The sequence below is a fragment of the Drosophila arizonae genome, chromosome 3 (genome assembly GCF_054131065.1).
Source record: "Drosophila arizonae isolate 15081-1271.41 chromosome 3, UAZ_ARI_1.0, whole genome shotgun sequence".
In the NCBI taxonomy this organism is placed as follows: Eukaryota; Metazoa; Arthropoda; class Insecta; order Diptera; family Drosophilidae; genus Drosophila; species Drosophila arizonae.
Genome location: NC_142923.1, coordinates 5,464,806 through 5,486,952, shown reverse-complemented (window position 1 = coordinate 5,486,952; position 22,147 = coordinate 5,464,806). Strand labels below are relative to the sequence as shown.

The window sequence follows — 22,147 nt, the reverse complement described above, 5'->3', positions numbered from 1 at the left end:
AATCTGGAAAACTGAAGGTCAACGTTTCTATGGAAACCTTGGGTGGAATCTTATCGACTTGACTTTAGCATCAATCAAGTAGTCTGTTCACTTGACTAATTATTCTGTCTATTTATTTTGATGGCCAGTGTAAATGAATCAACTAACTGAATCAACAGATGTTGATAATTAAAATAACATCTAATATTATAAAAAAGAAAATCAATTTGTTTACATCTGATTGTGTGAAGATTATCAGTTCAGTTTAAATTGCCAAAGCGTTTGCATAGAAAATGCTTTCAGTTAGGTGCAATCGATTACCGCTATACAGGCTTAAAATATTTAGAGATGAAAATATGCGAAAACCCAATAAAATTGCTCACTGAAACTAATTACATTGCAAACTGAGCATCTATATCGAGAATAGCGAAAAATGATCTTATATGGTTTTGGGTTTACGCTCCATTTGCCGCATGTGTGGGTGAAGGTTGTCCGTCTGAATCTGTGTGTGCATGTGTGTATGACCGCAACAGTAAGAATGATGATGATTATATAACAACAATAAGAGGCGGCATTGCTGAAGCGCCATAAACGGCTGGGCTGCTGAGTAAAACCTAAACGAACTTATCGCAATTCAATGAGCCATTAAACAATTCACAGTTCGCTAAGGAAACGTGGGCGAATCGCACTATGTCAATTTCCAGTTGAAAACGTAAAAAGCCAGAATTTGCGGCGAAGGTTAAAGTAATTGAATCAAAATAAAACCGTTAAGAAGTGGCCGAAGAGAAGTCCATGAACTGTCGATGCTCTGCAAGGCGCCAACGCAGAGCAGGTTGAATTGCAGCTGTTAGGATAGCTGTTAAGGCTGCTGTTATGTAACAGCTACACTGTAAAGCTTAATAGCCAATATGTATGTATAATTGGCTATAGCTGTTACTATCACGATTAAGTGTGTGTCTTTTAACAGTGTGTTACTATTGACAAAAATTTGCAAAATAGCTTCAATAGTTGCATTTGTTTGCAAACGTTGTTATTAAATTCTAAAAATTGTATGTTAAACTCAAAGTTCTTAAAAATATAAATATAAATACGCTTGTATTGGCATTTAGGATTATATTATGAGAAGTTTTATGAAATTTCCTGTTGTCTTTGCTGCTATTAGTAAATAATCTAACTGAAAATTAACATATGGCAACATAAATGTTTTTTAAACAGCCACTGTTATTGCTCACATGATTGCTTGCTGTTATATCTGCAGTTCAAGCTGCCGCTGTTATTGCTTACAGTAGAGCTGCTCTTGCTGTTAAAGCTGACGCTGTTATTGCTTGCATGCTAGCTGCTTCTACAGCCGCCAGCCACAAGCTGTCGCTGTTAAAGTTTACATTGTAGCTGTTCTTGCTGTTATTTGTGCCATCATTACAGCTGCTGTTATTTCCGCTGCTGCTCAAACCAAAAAGGCAAGCGAATTCAACTTTGGCGCTCAGTTTGTATACAGCAGCGCTCGAGTGCGTTACATTTGAAAACAAAGATATAAAAGCAATTCATATTTAATTCAAGAAAAACGATTTACGAACATAAATAGAAAACAAAACGAAAAAGTTGAATCGTAATTTATTAGATTTTTGGCAATTTCTAGTATTTCAATTTACCGTGCGCACGAACAGTGCGACAGCTGTTACTTTAACTCAATTAACGATCACCGAACAACGAAAACAAAATACTCCCCTCGTCCCCCAGTTAAGTTCCCCCAGTTCGCAGTCAGCCCCAGCTCACCCACAAATTGAAATCGCTCGCATTGTGTTGCTGCAGCTGCTGTTGTTGCTGTTGTTGCTGTTGTGCTTTTTTGGCAACGTCTAACGCAGATGTTTTGAAAGTCCTGCCGCACAGGCGGTAAAAGCAACAAGGACTGTTTGCCTTTGAAACGGTTAGCCCGGCGCTAACTGAAAGTTTTTTATTGTGCAAAACAAAGTTGAAAAAGTTGAAAGTTGAAACAGACAACGGAGGCGCAGACTAAAGCCTGTGGGTAAGTGAAGCGTCATGGTTATATCTATTCTATGACTTTGACTGTGACTGTGAGTGTGACTATCACCGTGACTATGACTTTGACTGTGACTGTGACTGTGACTCTGTCTGTGACTGTGTGCAATTGTGTGATTATTGGCATTGCGTGTCGCCTGCTTGCTTATCCTGACCTAAAAGTTCATTGACTGACTGAACGTTGCGGCAGGAGGCATGTTGCACGTCGGCTCGATTGTGTCTATCTGTATTGGCATTTTGTGGCAATGGCTCCGCCCCAGCCAACGGCACGCCCCTCGAACAGCTGTGCGTTTGCCTATGCCGTTGTTTTGTCAATCGTCGTATTGATGTCACACGGCCTGGTGCCACAAGTGGCAACAACGAGGAAGCCTTTCAGCACTTTTTCACGGCTGCTCAGCGGTTTATCAAGCCCTATGACATCAGCTCTATCAAAGCGCAAACCGGTCGACTTTGCGTCTATTTCCAACTCTTTTTTCAAAGCCACTGATTATGGGAGCTGAACAACAATAACAACCATAACGCGAACAAAAATTAAATTACCAAAGTTAAAAGAGAAGTAGAAAAACCTGGAAGCAAAATCAACAAAAAATCGGAAAGGAAAATTAGGAGAAAGCACGACTGCTGAATACTCTGTAGAGAGCAGCTAGCTTTGCCTTGTAGCTAAGCTGATTGGGTGTATAAATATTATGGAATGAGCCACCATTTTCCATCTGTTGCATTAATTCGTGATATTTCCATATATTCTACATGTCAAATTTTTGTATAGGGTATACAAAAAACCAACACATAAATTATGAATATGTTTGTTGCTTTGTAAATGCATAAAATAAATATTTATTAAATGATATAGCAGGCAAAACTCAGGCAAAAATAAGTCAACTATTAGTCAGAGCTCTGTTCCCAAGAGCCCAAGTCATAAATTTTGCAAAACGACACGAAAAAAGGTGTTTACCAATTACAATAATCATTTAAGCTGGTGTTTAACAAATGTAATAGCGGATCTCATCGGCCCATAGATCTTGGCAGGAATTCAAGTGTTTTTGGCTCACTCAGGAGTTGTTTTCCAGCTTTCACTTGGCAGAGTTCTGTTCGCTGCTTTCAAGAAATAAAAAAAAAAAAAAACACGTTTCCCAATTCTAATTAGATTTTGAGAACAAACTAGTTCACACACACACAGACACACACACAAACTTAGGTAGCTGACGTCAGTTTGTTATTGTGTATTCTTTTTATCAGTTTGCGCTTTTTGTCTTCATTTGGTCTAAACACTTTTGGCAACCAACTTGTTATGATCGTTGTTGTAATGAGCAGATGGGTAGTACCGCTTTTTGGACTAAATATGTAACGCTCCGATCTTAGACCTATCTGAGCTGAGCAGCTATCCTTGTGAAACTTTGGACAGATGTTGGTTTTGCTAGCAGAAGGCAACTGATTTAATCGTATAACTAGCACATATGTAGTTAGAATGTTACCTATCGGAACTGAGATCCTAGTAAAGCTATCTTTTTTAAACTTGGAGCAGATGTTGCTTTTGATAACAGACTACACATATAATAAAATTGATCGTATCACTTAAGTAAAATATATCATATACCTATCGGAGCTCGGTTCTCTGTACAGCTATTTTATGGAAACTTGGGTCAGATGCTGCTTTAATAGCAGAAGGCACGTACTTCGAAATAGATCATATCGGCTATATAGGGATATAGGTATATGATATGACTTCCATAGTTCCTAAAGTATATGAAACCCGTTACAATTGAAGTTTTTTATAGCAGTGAAAATACTTATGGAAAATTGGCTTGTTAAGCAACTGTCCAAAGCGATAATAGAGGCGGCGCCTAGGAACTGAGTTTTTAGTATTATGATCACTATTAAAGTTTATATAAACATATTTATTTAAAGTACTACAAATGATCGATTTTAATTATAGAAGCGTTCTTCGTCTTCAATAATCTGTCCAACTATAGCCTTAATTACAGGGTATTTAATGGCTGGCTTGCTGCAGCTAATTGCTTTTCTTGTTGATATTTCTATTTGTTGCCGGTGTTGTCTTTTTTTGGCTTCGGCTTCGGCTTCGGCTTGCGGCGTGTTTTGCTGTTAATTAAACATGTTGATTGTTGCGATAGCTGTTGTTGTACCACTAACTGGCCAAATACCAAAAGAGACAGGTAGAGAGCGAGATAGAGGCATCGTAACATTTGTAACCAAAAAATAAAGATAATTTCGATTGAGAGACAAAACGCAGTTACGTGTGTGGGCGCCGTCTGGCGACCCATTTGGCGCTCGAGCAGCTTTTTGGGCAACTCAATGTGGGCTAAAGGAAATGGCCAAGTCAGACTAGTCGTCAGACAATATATCTGCTCATATTTGGGCGTAAAAGTTGTCTCTAAACGCTGGAAAATGAGCTCATTTTATATCATTTCATTTTATGCCATTTTTATTTTGGCAATTTGGAGAGCGTGAAACGTGCCCATTGTGAATAAGCGCAACAAAAAGTTATTATTTATTATAAAATCAAAGCTGACAGAGTCTATTTCGGGTCATGTCAGAGTCGAGTTTTTGCCTTTAAGTGGCCAACAATAGAAAAATTAATAAAAACGAAAATCTGCATTGAAATATATCTACGGCATTTAATTGCTTGTCAGCTTTCAACTGAAATTAATGATTGTGTATACCCAACGTGTGATCAGATGAGTGAGGGTATGCTGTTAATTGAGAGTTTCTATATAAGAAGAAGAACTGTTTATTGTTTTTACTTTCCCGGAGGCAACAAGGTTTTTATTTCTTTTTTTTTTTCTTCTGCAAGTTCCGCTAAATGCTTGGCTTAACCGTTGAGCTTGAGAATTTTTGAATATTTGCCAAAATATATGCACATAGAAATTGTGTGAAATGAGGTTGATACAGCTGTTTTGAAAATCATTTATTTCTATCTGGAACAAAATCCATTTCCTCTCTGAGCTCGCAAATCTCGCTTAACAATGGCTCGTACCTATATCAGCTTTCATCTAGCCCTCAGAGCAAGTCTCGTTGCTCTCCATTCAGCAGCTGTTGAGCTTTTAATATAGTCAGAAGGTGAGCAAGTTCTCTGTGGATTAGCTGAGCTCATGTCAAGTCAAGATTGAATTGTGCTCAGTAGATCAACTGGATCTGAAAGAGATCTTTAATGAAATGAGCAGCTTATAAGAAAAAGCTGTGAATTCCTATAGCCAAAGTTGGTCTTGCTTATAATATATTTTCAAATCTTAAATATAAATACCGCTATGGCTCATATATAGGGTGTTAAGTTTTCGGCAAGCCAAAGTAAAATTTTTGTGCTTTATTCTCTGGTTAGTTGATATCATAAATTGATGGTGACGTGTGCCAGGTTTTGTTTGGCTATTGTATTACTTAGCTGTTATTATTGGCACTCATGCAAAGTGTGTGTGCGTGTGTGTGTGAGTGCGCAAAAAAGTGCGAGTTCAAAGTTGGCATCATCTATCAAGATCTTCGTAACATTAGCATAGTGTCATGCAACGAAAATAGCCGCCTGACAGGCTTCTGCTGCTGCCATCGTCACACGAATAAATTGAGCCGCTCTGGAGGAAGAGCGTTAAGAGGTGGCAGGGGGCATGGGGGGATCGGTAAATGTGGGCGTGCACTCAATTCCAATCAATTTCAATGCGCTCAATTGGCAAGCGAACCGGTTGCTGACCTGACCACCTCTCTGGCTGCTGATACACTATCAGCAGCACCATCTAGAATTTGTTGTGGAGCACCTGGTCGCAGGTGACCAATCTTGCCGTCAAATGCACGTGCTACACTGCGAGAAATTCGTAGCTGAAGCAGGCAAAATCGAAATATGAGATATAAGATTGGAATAAAACAATGATTATAGATAAAAAAATATATATATATATATATATAAATAAAATAAAATAAAATAATATTAATTTAAAATAAAAATTAATTAAACAGTATACATATTTTTTATTGAAAAAAAAAAAAAATGTATATAAAAAAAATTTTTTTTTAAATTCTATTTTGATTTGGATTTGAACCTGAGACCGCTCGTTTACCTTGCGAATGTCTTACCACGCAACTATGCCAACTCAAATTAAACTCACGAATAAATGCTCATTATATAAATGTTTAAAAATCATTGTGAATTATAGCTATTCAAATTAATTCTAACAAATTTTGTTCAAGTCTTTCTAAAACTAATTTTTCACAGTGTATTCCTGCTGGTTGGCCAAGCATTGCATGTGCAGTTGATTAATTTGATTAAATGCGACTAAGTTGGCTTGTGATTTTGGGCCACAAACAAATTAAGATTAATAAGTTGTTGGCAGGCAACATTGAGACATTGCCACGCAAATGTCTGCCGACAGTCAGACACAGAAGCTGATTCATCAGAGCGAACAGTCGAGCATAGGCCATGCCATATATGGTGTAGGCAGCTTTGATTGATCTATGGTGTTGCATCCGCGCGTGGGTGCAGACTCGTCGATGATGTAAGATTCTCTTGGTTCTAAAGTGGCGCATATGGCCATGCCATACATATATATATACATATATATAGTGTACGTATATATGTACACATATAATCAAGCAAAAGCCAACCGAAAATGAACATGTTTCAATTGCGTGCGAGGTCGCGAGGCGCAAACACGCCCACTTTTTAGCCTCAATTTGAACAGCTTTGCTTTATATAAAAGCCAGCCAATCCTCGGCCCCTCTCCAGCTCCCTCTGTCATTCATTGCTGACTGGCAGTTACTTTAGTGCCACGCCCACCCAGAAATTGGCCCAACTATATTTACATAGAGTCGAGCTGTTGATTTCACGGTCAAAGAAGTTGCACGCTTTGGCTGCCACTGCCACAGCCACAGCCACAACTACAGCTACTTAGACTTGGTCTGAGTCTTGGTATTAGTTACCGTAGCAGCGCCTAGAGATGAGCGCGTGAGCAGACGATCATAAGCGTAATATTGATGCATTAAGGCGAGACGTTTTCCAACTTGGGCCAATTTATTGTGACTTGGTGGAGTCCTGCTCTTTTAAAGTAATTCCAACGGGAAATAATAATCGTGCACACTCGTGCCTACTAATACTTTGTCACTTAAAGTCGCGCGCATTGTAATAATATTATTATAGATCGTGACTTTTCGTGTCTACTCTCATCTGCTCACGGAGAGTAGTGTCCACATTTAATAATTCGTGTTTTCTTGTACTCACGCGTGTTTACTCTTATCTTCTCGAGTAAAGTCGGGCCCTCGTGTCTACGCACATCGTGTTTTCTCTTGTTAGCTCTTGTCTACTCTGAGTCAAATGCCGATTAGCTCGGGTCTGTTGGACTAGGATCGGGTCCCCTTTTCTCGAGTCGTTTCCAAACCCTCCTCTACCTCCACTTGCTCGTGTAAAGTAGTGCTCAGTAATAATAATATCGTATTTTATCGTACCATCTCGTGTTAAGTCGTGCCGACTGACATCTAAGGCTTAAGATTTGCTTTCTAATTGAATTCCCAGTGCTCCTGCTGCCTAGCTACCTTACTCGACACGAACCTTCAATATTTTCAATTAGCCACCTCACGCGCTCCACTCGAATGTGCAGCAACCGTTTTCGTGGCATGCAATTGTCGCTCCATAAGTCATTAAAAGTAATCGTTTTGTTGGCCCCACATGCGCCAAATGGGCAACATTAGCACTTTGCATACTTTTTGGAGGCGCAACCTTGTTGCCTGTGACGGTGTTGACCAGGCGACCGAGTGACTACTGGGAGTGGGAGTGGGAGTGGAAGGCCTAGCGGCCTCTGTTGCTGTTTCTGTTTCTGTTTCTGCTGACGTTCAATTGCGTTAGCTAATCGCTAGTAAAGCCAATTCAGGTCGTCATCGCCTAGTATCGATTACATTGCGACGTCGCCGCCTGTCACTAGAGCGCAGAGTTCAGCTGAGCAGCGCTGACACGGCGCAAAGCAATCAGACATCAGGTATTGGCTTTCGCGCCTGCCGGCAGCCAACTCTTGCCGAAAGAAGGTCACACGGGTTGAAGAGCCTACCGCAAACCCAGACTTTTTGTCCATTTCGTTGTCTTTGATTGTTTGTCTTGGCGTGAGCAAGCAAATCCACAGGCAACCCCAAGCCGAAATTCTGCTTTGCCCTCTGCTGGCCCAGAAAATTCGAAACAAATAAATCGCTCATGTTGCAATGTTTTGGGATCCCTTGCCTTGTACCCTGTACTTATGCAAAATAATTGGATAAAACGAAACAAATGAACAGGTACGAAATTCTTATTGATTCATAATTTTGGGTTGTTGGCCAAAAGTAGCTGGGCCTTGCTCTACATTTTGCTGAAGATGTTGCTTACAGGGAACGTAAAAAACCCAGACTTTCGTGTTTCACTTAAAAAATCTGATTGTTCCATCACACACTCATGTCAGGGTATTTACTAGTCGAGCACACTCAATTATTGCACGCCTGTTTGTCTTGAGTTTATGGACGATATGGATTTTACGTCATTGATTTGATGTTAATTTAAGCATTTGGTTTATGAGGTTACTAGAGTTTCGTTCTTTTCTCTTTTGTGTTTACTTCAAAGCAAAACAACACTAAAACTCAAGTTTGTGTTTATATTTTTCGTTAAATTTTTCAATTGCTAAGGCAAAAAATTTTAAACTGAATCGTCTACAGAGACACCTGATTGTGCGCCAAGAACTGCAACAACATGAATAAAACTGTGCGGAACAGAATGCAATTGAAAGTAATTGGAGTACTCAACATATTTGCAATTCTTGTTGCAGGTTGGCTTTCGTAGCAAGTACAGATATAAGAAGCCGAAGATTACGGGTCCTTGTGCACCGCTGCGGATAATACGTACGCTCACCATGGCTGGCAATATCGAGCAGCGACCCTGGACGCCCACCGTGCGTACGCGTCGAATTGCGGCGGAGACAAGCAATCCGGGACCGGCTATTGTGCAGCTACCCACGCTGATTGGTGAGTTGTTGGTAGAGGCTAAACTTGATCAGTAGTGACTGATGCACCTTCCTCTCCCTCTCTCACTCTCTCTCACTCTCACTCTCTCTCTCTCTCTCACTCTCTCTCTCACTCTCTCTTTCTCTCTGGTCCTGTAGGCAGCAAAGTGCCAGACTCCAAGAAGAAGGGCGCACCGGCATATTCCTTTGGCCATAAGGCGGCCACCAAGGACGAAACGACGGGTCCCGGCCCCGCCCAGTACAATGTGTCGGGCATGGTGCCCAGAGGCAAGGAGTGCCCTCATGCAGCCACACTTCAAAGTCGTCCCAAGGAGCTGACGCGTTTTGTTAATCCGGGCCCCGGCGAATATGACGTGATGAATGCATCGAAGGCCGTCATCGATGCCACGCCCAAATACACATTCGGCAAGAGGCCGCCTCATACCAAGTACCAGCTGATACCGGGTAAGTCGCAACGGTCCCAGGTTCCGGGTCCCGCAGTCCCGCAATCCCGAACAGTGTTCAAGAGTTTGTTGGTTGTTTGTGCTTTGGTGTTCTTGTTGGTTGTTTGAATGGTTTTTGGTCAATGGTTTGCTTGCATGCGCATCATTAACGCTAATGGACTAAATGGAGTTGCAGAGGCATCATCAAGCATCAAGTAACATCTGGAGGCAGACGCATCCAATCCATGTTGTACATATATAAGAAATCATATCCAATATAATAATAATAATTCCATTGAAAGAATCATCTCAGCAGCGCGTAAGTAATCGCTGCATTTGAGAGCAATCTCTCTCTCTCTCTCTCTCTCTCTCTCTCACTTACACTCTTTCACTCTCTCTCTCTCTCTCTGTTTTGTATTGCCTCTCGCCGTATCTGTGTTACTCTGTAGTCACGTAGCTATAGTTGCCTGCTTCATATTAGAATATTCTTCTTGCTCTCTTTTAAGTAGTCTCATTCTCTCTCTCTCTCTTTCTCTCTCTTTCTCTCTCTTTAGTAGCATTGTTCTTTAAGCAATTGTCACATGTATATCAAAGCCCAAGATTTTCTAGTTTGTTGATGGTTTTTGTTTTAGAGAAAAACATAAATTATAAATCAAAAAATTTAGTTATTATTTTAAGTTATGTCTTTATAGATTTTTTCTCTTTGTAAATGGTATAAAAACATAACTTGTGGTATGGATGTATCAAATCGATCTAATTTACCTAATAGTCAAACACTTTTGATAGTCAAACACTTTCCAGAAAATATGTAAAGTTTTCTTTTGTATTTATAGTGTGTATAAAGATTAACAAATCCAATCCAACCTGTAATTTAATTTATTTTAAATCATAAAAAAAGTATTGCTTATCGGTACATTTTGCTCTTTTAAAATTTGCTTTTTATGTGTATAATATATACATATGTTTATTTTTTATTTTTATTTTTTAATATTTATGTTTATACAGAGCATCAACATATTTTTGTTCATTAAATATATTTTTGGGGATTTTAGTTAGTAATAGGTACGTACCTTTTAATCACTCGAGGCACTGTCTCTGCCTTTCGCTACTTTATTGTTTATGAAGCTCTTTGTTGTATTATAGCCACATAGTTTTCCCGTAGTATCTGTTGTATTTTGTGTTCTATGTTTAATTTTTGATTATTCTATTTCTATTTTTTTCTTAATTTGATCTTAATTTTAATGGAAACATTTTTCTTCTTTGATTAATTTGAACCAACCACCGACTGTCAAAACCAATGGTAATTTAGGTCCCAACCATTATCAAGTGGTGCCGCTTGATGTCATTAAGCCGCGTGCGCCTCGATATTCCTTTCGCATTAAGGTTAACGTTTACCTAGTTAACAATCCAGGTAACACAACTAACTGGCTAACATTGAGCTGTTAACCCAGTTGCAATAACACGAATCTCTCTTGCATGTGCTCAATCTCTCTTTCTCTCTCTCTCCTTATCTTTCTGTGTAGTCTCCATACTTTTACCTCTCTGTCACTACTTTTTCTTGGTGTGGAATAGATTCCTTTTAGTCTGTTAGGCACTTTGCAACACTCGTAACTCGTAACATGTAACTCCTAACCTTATTTAGTTCCGTTTTTTGCAGTATAACCCGTCACTAGTTGCATTTCGTTGCATAGCCTAAACAAATAAAATATCGTTATCCGTACCAAAATTATTTTGTTTTATTAACACTAACAGCGCCAAATAGCTATTGTCCTGAAAAGGTCACGCAATCAAGAAAGAATTCGCCACGTTTCACATTTGGTAGACGAACTAAAATCCAGCACGATCAGCATACACCAGGTAATATGTTGTTGTCGCCCTAACCCCAACCCCAACCCAGCCCAGTCCAGCAAAATGAGGCACTCGTAGTACTCTAGTTAGAAATTTCGCTTTAGAACTTACCACAGCATTACGTATAAGTTACGCGCCTTGGTTTGTAATATCTATATGTCTATCCCACAGCACCTGGCGCCTATTCCCCCGAGAAGGTGAAACTCAGCAAGACACCAGAGTTCAGTTTTGGCATCAAACATCATGAGCTGCGGCCTGACTACACGCCAGGTTTGTAGATAATTAACAACAAATTAAAAAATAAACAAAGAAGAGAAAAATATGAACTTGCTTTCGCAATGTACGCTTAGATTTGCACTTGAATTAGTATTTAGCTACGTCTTATCAGTTAAGACAATGTATCAATTCAGACTTGATCTTCCAGTACAATGAATATAATTCGTTCATTTAGTTTCGTTTGCTTATCGAACTCACCTAATACAATTTGCAGCACCCGGTACTTACAAACCCGAGCAAACAGTTCTAGATCATACACCCGCCTATAGTTTTGGTCTGAAGACGAAGCACATTCAGCACAACGATTCTCCAGGTGGGCTATTCACATTTGAGCTATGTATATAGTCTTGATCTGATCGAAATTAAATAATATATATTATTTGCTAGCACCTGGTACGTACAGTCCAGAAAAGTCAAAATTGTATTCAGCACCCGCTTTTAGTATTGCCGGTAAATCTAATCACGATGTTGTGGATGCTACGCCAGGTAAGTCGCTTTGATCCATTCACTTGCAGCATTCTGTTCATACATTTATCACCAACTAATTGAATACAACCATCTGTATTTCAGCACCCGGCGCATACGAGCCAGAAAAATGCGTCCTTGGTAAAACTCCTGCCTTTAGCTTTGGTCAACGTGTCCAGGTCAGCAAGTCACAAGATACACCTGCACCCGGCACCTATCAGCCGGAGAAAGTGCGCTTGGACAATGCGCCAGCCTACACACTCTCTGGCCGACATGAATTGAAATCCGTTAGCACTACCCCAGCGCCAGGCTCGTATGCCCCGGAAAAATATCGCAGCGACCACACGCCAGCGTTTAGTTTCGCTGGTAAGCATGAGCAGCACATTGAAAACACAACTCCAGCACCAGGCGACTACAGTCCTGAAAAAGTACGGCACGATCATAATCCTGCTTATTCATTTGCCGGGCGGCACGAAACACCGAAGACTAGCGAAACACCAGCACCTTGTGCCTATGAGACAGAAAAGGTTCGACTGGACCACAGTCCCGCTTTCTCCTTTGCCGGCCGTCATGATCTTCACAAGCAAAGTGATACTCCTGCTCCTGGAGCGTACTCTCCCGAAAAAGTCCGTCAGGATCACAATCCTGCCTTCTCCATAGCTGGAAAGCATGAGGTGAAGATCTCAAATGAAACACCCGCGCCCGGTGATTACTCACCAGAGAAAACCCGATTGGATCACACACCCGCTTATACCTTTGGTGGCAAGAATGATCCCAAGGTCGAGAACCACACCCCCGCCCCTGGTGATTACCACCCTGAAAAAGTCAGACTAGACCATAATCCCGCCTTCTCCTTTGCTGGCCGCCATGATCTTCACAAACCAAGCGAAACTCCTGCTCCTGGATCCTATTCCCCAGAGAAAGTTCGGCTAGACCACAATCCTGCCTTCTCCATAGCTGGCAAGCATGAAGTGAAGATCTCAAATGATACACCCGCGCCCGGTGATTACTCACCAGAGAAAGCCCGATTGGATCACACACCCGCTTATACCTTTGGTGGCAAGAATGATCCCAAGGTCGAGAACCACACCCCCGCCCCTGGTGATTACCACCCTGAAAAAGTCAGACTAGACCATACTCCCGCCTTCTCCTTTGCTGGCCGCCATGATCTTCACAAACCAAGCGATACTCCTGCTCCTGGAGCGTACTCTCCCGAAAAAGTCCGTCAGGATCACAATCCTGCCTTCTCCATAGCGGGAAAGCATGAAGTGAAGGTCACAAATGATACACCGGCGCCCGGTGATTACTCACCAGAGAAAACCCGATTAGATCACACACCCGCTTATACCTTTGGTGGCAAGAATGATCCCAAGGTCGAGAACCACACCCCTGCCCCTGGTGATTACCACCCTGAAAAAGTCAGATTAGACCATACTCCCGCCTTCTCCTTTGCCGGCCGCCATGATCTTCACAAACCAAGCGACACTCCTGCTCCTGGAGCGTACTCTCCCGAAAAAGTCCGTCAGGATCACAATCCTGCCTTCTCCATAGCTGGAAAGCATGAAGTGAAGATCTCAAATGATACACCCGCGCCCGGTGATTACTCACCAGAGAAAACCCGATTGGATCACACACCCGCTTATACCTTTGGTGGCAAGAATGATCCCAAGGTCGAGAACCACACCCCCGCCCCTGGTGATTACCACCCTGAAAAAGTCAGACTAGACCATAATCCCGCCTTTTCCTTTGCTGGCCGCCATGATCTTCACAAACCAAGCGATACTCCTGCTCCTGGAGCGTACTCTCCCGAAAAAGTCCGTCAGGATCACAATCCTGCCTTCTCCATAGCTGGAAAGCATGAAGTGAAGGTCACAAATGATACACCCGCGCCCGGTGATTACTCACCAGAGAAAACCCGATTGGATCACACACCCGCTTATACCTTTGGTGGCAAGAATGATCCCAAGGTCGAGAACCACACCCCCGCCCCTGGTGATTACCACCCTGAAAAAGTCAGACTAGACCATAATCCCGCCTTCTCCTTTGCTGGCCGCCATGATCTTCATAAACCAAGCGATACTCCTGCTCCTGGAGCGTACTCTCCCGAAAAAGTCCGGCAGGATCACAATCCTGCCTTCTCCATAGCTGGAAAGCATGAGGTGAAGGTCCCAAATGATACACCGGCGCCCGGTGATTACTCACCAGAGAAAACCCGATTGGATCACACACCCGCTTATACCTTTGGTGGCAAGAATGATCCCAAGGTCGAGAACCACACCCCCGCCCCTGGTGATTACCACCCTGAAAAAGTCAGACTAGACCATAATCCCGCCTTCTCCTTTGCTGGCCGCCATGATCTTCACAAACCAAGCGAAACTCCTGCTCCTGGATCCTATTCCCCAGAGAAAGTTCGGCTAGACCACAATCCTGCCTTCTCCATAGCTGGCAAGCATGAAGTGAAGATCTCAAATGATACACCCGCGCCCGGTGATTACTCACCAGAGAAAACCCGATTGGATCACACACCCGCTTATACCTTTGGTGGCAAGAATGATCCCAAGGTCGAGAACCACACCCCCGCCCCTGGTGATTACCACCCTGAAAAAGTCAGACTAGACCATACTCCCGCCTTCTCCTTTGCTGGCCGCCATGATCTTCACAAACCAAGCGAAACTCCTGCTCCTGGAGCCTATTCCCCAGAGAAAGTTCGGCTAGACCACAATCCTGCCTTCTCCATAGCTGGAAAGCATGAAGTGAAGATCTCAAATGATACACCCGCGCCCGGTGATTACTCACCAGAGAAAACCCGATTGGATCACACACCCGCTTATACCTTTGGTGGCAAGAATGATCCCAAGGTCGAGAACCACACCCCCGCCCCTGGTGATTACCACCCTGAAAAAGTCAGACTAGACCATACTCCCGCCTTCTCCTTTGCTGGCCGCCATGATCTTCACAAACCAAGCGAAACTCCTGCTCCTGGAGCCTATTCCCCAGAGAAAGTTCGGCTAGACCACAATCCTGCCTTCTCCATAGCTGGAAAGCATGAAGTGAAGATCTCAAATGATACACCCGCGCCCGGTGATTACTCACCAGAGAAAACCCGATTGGATCACACACCCGCTTATACCTTTGGTGGCAAGAATGATCCCAAGGTCGAGAACCACACCCCCGCCCCTGGTGATTACCACCCTGAAAAAGTCAGATTAGACCATACTCCCGCCTTCTCCTTTGCTGGCCGCCATGATCTTCACAAACCAAGCGAAACTCCTGCTCCTGGAGCCTATTCCCCAGAGAAAGTTCGGCTAGACCACAATCCTGCCTTTTCCATAGCTGGCAAGCATGAAGTGAAGATCTCAAATGGTACACCGGCACCTGGAGACTATTCGCCGGAGAAGACTCGACTGGATCACACACCCGCTTACACATTTGGTGGCAAATATGACCCCAAGGTGGAAAATCATCATCCAGCGCCATGCGATTATTCTCCTGAAAAAGTTCGGCTTGACCACACACCCGCCTACACAATTACAGGTCGTACGACCATTGAGCATATTAGCCAGACTCCAGCGCCCTGCGACTACAAGCCAGAGAACTACCAGCTCGATACTACACCAGCCTTCACCTTTGGCATGAAGCTCAAACGGGAACATGTCAGTGATACACCAGGTAAATGAATAGCTAATTATTTGTCATATGTGAACCAAGAGAATAATTAGAAACCCATATATGTCTACCAAATCAATCAATCAATCACTTGATAAATTTCCAGCACCCACTGCATACGAACCGGAAAAGCACAACAACACACAACACTCTCCAGCATACACATTCGGCACTCGAACTGAGATCAAGGTCTCCACCGATGCACCCGGTAACGAACAATTTGATAGAACTACTTTCGAGTCTAGGCTTAAGTCCCCTATTTGCATGTCGCTTACTCTATATGTTATGTTTATCTATAAATGTTTTGTGTCTGGCATCTTGTTACGCCTGCTCTATAGCTCCCGGTCACTATCATCCAGAGCAATGTAAGCTAGACAGCTCGCCGGCATACAGCTTTGGTCTTAAGACCTTACCCATGCCGCCAATTCCAGGTAGGTGCAGCTCTTTGTATTTCACTTAGCTTCCATTTGGTGCTGGCTTAAGAACAATTTTTGGCTTGGCCCCTTGCAGAATATATCCATGAAATAAAATTTATACTTTAAGCTTTTGAACCAATTATCAATCGATCAATTTTAATAATTTTCTAAATATATCTGCTTGGGTAGTTTTATCTTCGGTCAACCGAAGCTAGAGTTTTATACTTCTTGTTGTATTATTTTAAATGTTTATTTCTATATATCATATTTCTGTACTTTATTTTCCATCACACGTGGTTCGCTGGCCCTCACATAATTGTATATGTTCCATATGTATATACCAATATATCTATATATATATATAATAAATATATATATATATGTATATATTCATGAAACTCTGCACTCACTAGAACCTAGAGGCGCTTACATTGAAGATCGCATATTGCAAAGACGTGAAAGGCGTTTGGCTAGTCCCGGTAAGCGTATCATCAAAACACTTTGACACTTTAAGTACTTGACATTAAAACGAGTAATTGCAATTTGGGACAGTTTAAAATACAATTCGTAACCCCTATCTGTTAAGATTGCAAAGCTTCGCTTGGCAGTTCTCTAGGGATTTAGTTGACAGATGAGTGTAAAATGAGATGGTTGACATTTTGCTGTTTGATCTTATGGATCGTATCCTTATTCGATTTCATTGACAATTCACGCTGTAAGTCAACCTATACTCATTTGTAGCTATAAACCGGTTTAGTTACCGATTATTTTGTTGTCTAGATAAACCCAATTTCGCATGTTTGGTGAAAAACAAATACAAACACGAACGCTATTGCATGGGTCCACGTCGCAAGTTCTATGCGTTCCATCGCATCATCATGAACTGTATCCCGGTTTTTACCAAGTGCAGAGTTTATAACAAATATAACGAATGGAAGACGCTTAAGAATTGTCGCCGTGAATGCGCTTATCATATGATAATTCATACCCCAAACAAAAAAAATGAAAATAATGGAACTGATAGTAATAGCAGCACAGCTGCTGGTGGCGCTGGTAATGGCGGCGAAGAGTCAAGTACCGACGCAGCCGGTCGTATTATTTTACCTACTACAGGTAAGAGCACGGCCCCCACCATGGCTGCCAATGGAACTGACAACTCATCGGCTAATTCCACAAAATAAAAATTAAAATAAAAAGTGTGTTTCGAAATGCTGAGAATTCGCATAATCAGATTAATATACATACATGTGCTTATATGCTATATCTATATTGAGTCTTTTGTTTTTTTTTTTTTAATATATTTCTTACAATAGTGCAAAAGTGGAGCTTAACAAGTAAGAAGGCTCCAGTCGAGACTGCACGACTGGGAGATACCCTGAACCCTATAAACTGATATTTTACTGATTCTGCACTTCTTTTATGCACTCATGCATACAGACGCACGTATTATCAACGCGCTCTGCTGACTGCGCAGTTAGCAGTTAGGAGGCGAAGGGGGCGTTGCATCCAAAATCTGTATATTACAAAATCTTCGTATCGATCAACTGTATATACACAGTAAATGAAGTCTTTGGGTCTAAAAGTGTTCAAATTAGGCTGAAAAAAACAAAGTTGATTTTTCGATTATTCTCGATAAAAAAGTTATCGGACGAGGTATCGAAAACAGATGAAAAACTTGTACTGCGTATGTTATACACGAGTATGCATGCCCAATTTCAGCTCTCTAGCTCTTGTTACCTCTGAGATCGACGCACTCATATGGACGGACAGACGTACAGGGCTATATCGATTCAGCTCGTCGTCCTGATCAAGAATATATATACTTTATGAGGTCTGCGATGATTCCTTCTGCCCGTTACATACTTTTTCCCAAAACCATTATACCCTGATTTCCCATTTTCTATGCGTTCAGGGTATAAATATATATGTATATTCTTAAAAGGTCACCAAATTCTGTTTACCGTTAACTGTAATGTTCAAGTACTTGAAGTGTTTAATTAGCATTTAATGGCAGGGGCAAATACCTACATTTGCTTTGATATATGTATGTATATGTACATAATACGTACACATACAAATAGACACAGATATATATATATATACATATATACAATCTGATGCATAGCTACCGGCGGCACAAATCAACTAATTCTAATTTGCACCACAGTTCGCAACGCAACCGCAAGCACTTCCACCACCACAACAACAACAACCGCCACAACCACAACCACCAACACAGTAGCCACTGAGAAGCGTTCAGTAAATGACGATCGATTGGACAATGTAAACGGTCAGTTGACAACCACCAGCACCACCGCTGCACCCAACCAGCATCACAAGCTGCCAACCACCGACAAAATCAATTCAACAACAACCACAACGACAACCAAAACAAAGCTCATGGGCGGCGATAAATCGAAATTGAGTCGCACCATCACTGTGCACCACTCGGTCCAGGCACATGCCAAAGGCGACAATCTGCAGGTCATTGCCAGTGGTACGGCAGACGCCAGCACCACGCAGGGTGCAGAGGCAAGCACACGGACGGTGGTGCAATCGGACGGTGCGATCGTGACCAGTGGCCAGTTCACGAAATCGAGTACCACCAAGTACGCTGTGAGGGCGGGCAGCGTGCAACACACGATCATCAGGTAACCCAGTCCTAGAGACATCAAGGACATTTTGCTGTTTTCTGTGTTCCTTTCCTGTGCGTATTTGTTATATCTCTTACAGCGCCATCAATGACCAACCAAGCTCATCTCTCTAACCAAGCCATTCAAACACCAGCTGAATAACCATCAGAAAACAATCAGCCAATCCGCAGTACATCCTATTCAATTATAATTATTTACTGAATCTGCATTCTTCGACAGCTCCTAATGTCTACAAGATACCCACTGTCTTGGGCAGCAGCAAGGAGGGTCAGATACGTTCAGCCCCAGCATATACGATGGCCGGACGCATGCGCCCATCATTGATACCCAAGCTGGTGTTGCCCGGTCCAGGGTACTATGATGGCGAATACACGGTCACCAAGTCCAAGCCACCCGTCTATTCGATGCGTGGCAAATTCAACGTCATCACCGACAACAACAAGCCCGGTCCAGGTGCACATTGCCCCGAAAAGGTAAGCCAGATCTGAGGAGCGGATCTCAGCAGTTATATACATATATATATATGCACATATATCTATACATATCGATATGACCTGGCCCTTAGTATTGGGAGAAACGTTCGACGCCTTCAATATCCTTTGGCATTATGCATTCGAGGTTCTGCGGACGACCGACCCAATGTCTATTGCCAGATCGTTTTATGAACTGCCTGTTAGCGAATCGACCCGATAGGAATTACGCCTAGCCTAGAGATCAGATCGAATACGAATAGCAAAATTAAATAGCCTAAACTAACACTGAATCCCAATTCTGCCTGACTTTAAATACTTTCCTCCTTCCATCATTCAGGTTAACCTCTCTCACACGCCCTCCTACAGCTTTGGCATCAAGCACTCGCCCTACCTGGGTCGCTTGAAAGAGAGGGAAGATGATTGTGACTTTGGCTTTTCGGGCATCTGCTGAATTAAGCCTCGACTCGCACCTCGCTCTGCTCAAGATGGTCTCAACCTTGCCCCTCCCCCCCCCCCCCCTTCCTTTATCTTCTCTTCCCCTACTCTATTTAATGGAAAACAAGAGTGATGAAAATCTTCCTCACTTTCAGTTGCAAATGAGCAAACTCAGCTCTCTGTGAATAGAAAATTGGAAAACTAACCATTAAGATTTGATATTTTTTTAATTCTTTATGTAATGTAAGCAAAAAGTGTTGTAAAATGTTCAAATATATACATTTATCTGGTATTACTAACTAGCCAATACTATGTTCTAGTGTTTTTATTTCGAAATACGATAATAACTGATCAATATTAACCTGATTATTCAGAGTCAATTATAAAAAAGTAAAAAAAAAAGAAAAAAAAACCCGTTCTATATATACTGAAGGATAGTTTTCATTGATAAAAGACTCCACAAAAGAGTTCAAGAACTTTCAATAGCTTATAAGAGTTGCAACAATAACAGAACTTACCGAAAGGTAAGTAATACTCGGATTTTGTTTTTGTGCATTCCATTACCAATATGTTTTATTTATTACAACGAAAAATACAGCTAGTTTGCAAGACTCATAATATAATATCGGATAAATTGGGATCTCAGCAGACTCGGCGTCTACTTCTTCACAATTTCGACTTCAGCATGGAAACAGGACTTGCCCTGGAGAGAGAGAGAGAGAGAGAGACAGAGATATGGATGTTAGCTATAAGCACATATATAATGGGTAGCTCCTTGACTCACAGTATCGTGCTTAATCTCGGAATCGATTATGAGATGACCACGAGCCATGCCCAGCATGGCTTTGTATTTGGTCAGATCGACGGTATGTTCGTTGGCGCAGATCTTCTCCTCGACCACGGGGCAACTGGATGGAGCTCCGAATACCTTGAGCATGTCCTTTGCATCAGAAGACGCCTGATCGGCGGCTGCACACATATCCATTTTGCCCTCCTTTATCATAATGCCATCCTTCTGCACCTTATACTTAACCACAGCGGTGTTGAATGCCTTGTTAATCACGCAGCCCGTCGGAATCAATTCGCACTTCTTATTCAGCTTAACGCCGAAATTTTCATCCACTTTGATGATGGCGTCTTCACCCGCGCAGTTTTCCATCTTCAGAATCTTTGCCTTGTATCCATTCTACAGAAATATTTATTATACATGTATATATGTATATAGTATATCACTTTTCACTTTATATGCAACTTACACAGGCGAAAGCTGACTCAAAGGCCACGCAGATGAGCAGCAGTAAGATCCCAATATTCGACATTTTTGTTACAGACTTCCAGATTGGGTCTTATTTTGGCCCTATATATATGTGGCCTCCAGTTGCAATTAAATCCACATTAAGCGGTTCCTGGCTGCGGCGATCGCTGATCGTTCAGCTCAATTGCAGCTCTGATAACTAAACAGCCAGTCGGTCCATTAACTCGCTCTATATATATATGTATAGAAATATATATAGTTATAATTTAACTGGCATATTTAATTGTTGGATTTTGTGTACAGTAACCTAGCGGAATTTGACATGCATGTAGATCTGGGCGATTACCTCACTACTAAGCCAAACCCATTGAAACGAGAAATACAACACAATTTATAAGCAGGCACGTTACATACAGCATAGAGAGAGCATTTTCAACTGATGCGTAAATACAATTTATATTGTTGTTATCTTCTTTCGATCTAAATTGGGATTTCATTTTAAATCATAGCTAGCAACTAGCAGAGCTTCTTTTAATTTAATTTCAGAATCTACTTTACTTACAATATATACATAACACAAATATTTATTTTTAAATATTATTTAAATTTTTACTGGCAAGACTCACCATCGGAAAATTTTTCTATTGTCAAAATTGAGAGTTGTATACGGTTAGACCCGTTGTCTATGCAAGTATTGCTTACTTTGAGAATTTTAGACCTTTGTCAAAAAATGTATTATTATCCAATACACCCTGTCAGTGTATATATCTAAAATCAAAGAAATTTTAAAGTAAATATAATAGCCCTGAACCTATTTAGCACAGTTTTCAAAATGTTAACGTATTCAACAGCACGCTGCAAAGCTATTTGCTATAGAACTCTGTGCACTGCAGCATTTAGTACAAATGAGTTAATTCAACGATCTGGCAGCACCGCACGCAATCTTGCCGCAGTCTCTCGCTCAATATTTTACATGACTAGCACTGATACCATTTTAGCTTTATTTCCGTCAGATCTAGCTTTCTTTAAAGTCCGATTCCGGTTAGAATTTGAAAACAACGAGATGTGGGAATTCTAACTTTTTTCTTATTACTATCATTGTATAATTTTTGTATGAAATGCGAGTGTCGTCAAGTCAAATCTATTAAATTATTTAATAGAAATTACAAAATCAATCAAATCGAGCAAAAACTAAACAAGAAAAGTACGAATACATATTTATATAAGCGATAATGTCAACATCACGATTC

At 41.5% G+C, this 22,147-nt stretch overlaps 3 protein-coding genes across 13 annotated transcripts; 2 read left to right on the top strand and 1 right to left on the bottom strand.

Moving 5' to 3' along the window:
• Positions 1-1,448: 1,448 nt before the first annotated feature.
• Positions 1,449-19,954, top strand: LOC108611173 (uncharacterized). Of its 11 annotated transcripts, none has more exons than XM_018003659.2 (14): positions 1,449-2,002; positions 8,793-8,988; positions 9,126-9,431; positions 10,719-10,820; positions 11,162-11,266; positions 11,429-11,527; positions 11,748-11,846; positions 11,921-12,019; positions 12,104-15,667; positions 15,771-15,872; positions 16,003-16,095; positions 16,494-16,559; positions 18,248-18,731; positions 18,954-19,096. In XM_018003659.2, the coding sequence occupies exons 2-14, from the start codon at positions 8,877-8,879 to the stop codon at positions 18,958-18,960; spliced, it is 5,238 nt and encodes a 1,745-aa protein (XP_017859148.2). In that variant the 5' UTR covers positions 1,449-2,002; positions 8,793-8,876; the 3' UTR covers positions 18,961-19,096. The 11 variants fall into 11 exon arrangements, with proteins under 11 accessions (XP_017859148.2, XP_017859156.2, XP_017859145.2 ...); XM_018003656.2 differs by lacking the exon at positions 1,449-2,002 and adding an exon at positions 8,548-8,728; XM_018003658.2 differs by lacking the exons at positions 1,449-2,002; positions 16,003-16,095 and adding an exon at positions 8,548-8,728.
• On the top strand, positions 16,596-17,347 carry LOC149269610 (uncharacterized). The gene is made up of 2 exons (XM_089463361.1): positions 16,596-16,795; positions 16,861-17,347. Exons 1-2 carry the CDS (start codon positions 16,723-16,725, stop codon positions 17,259-17,261), a joined length of 474 nt encoding a protein of 157 aa, XP_089319487.1. The 5' UTR covers positions 16,596-16,722; the 3' UTR covers positions 17,262-17,347.
• A 228-nt stretch (positions 19,955-20,182) lies between the features above and the next one.
• On the bottom strand, positions 20,183-21,112 carry LOC108611178 (sporozoite-associated mosquito saliva protein 1). Its single transcript, XM_018003675.2, has 3 exons — positions 20,899-21,112; positions 20,427-20,828; positions 20,183-20,345 (listed from the first exon to the last, which is right to left on the bottom strand). The coding sequence occupies exons 1-3, from the start codon at positions 20,959-20,961 to the stop codon at positions 20,301-20,303; spliced, it is 510 nt and encodes a 169-aa protein (XP_017859164.1). The 5' UTR covers positions 20,962-21,112; the 3' UTR covers positions 20,183-20,300.
• Positions 21,113-22,147: the final 1,035 nt, after the last annotated feature.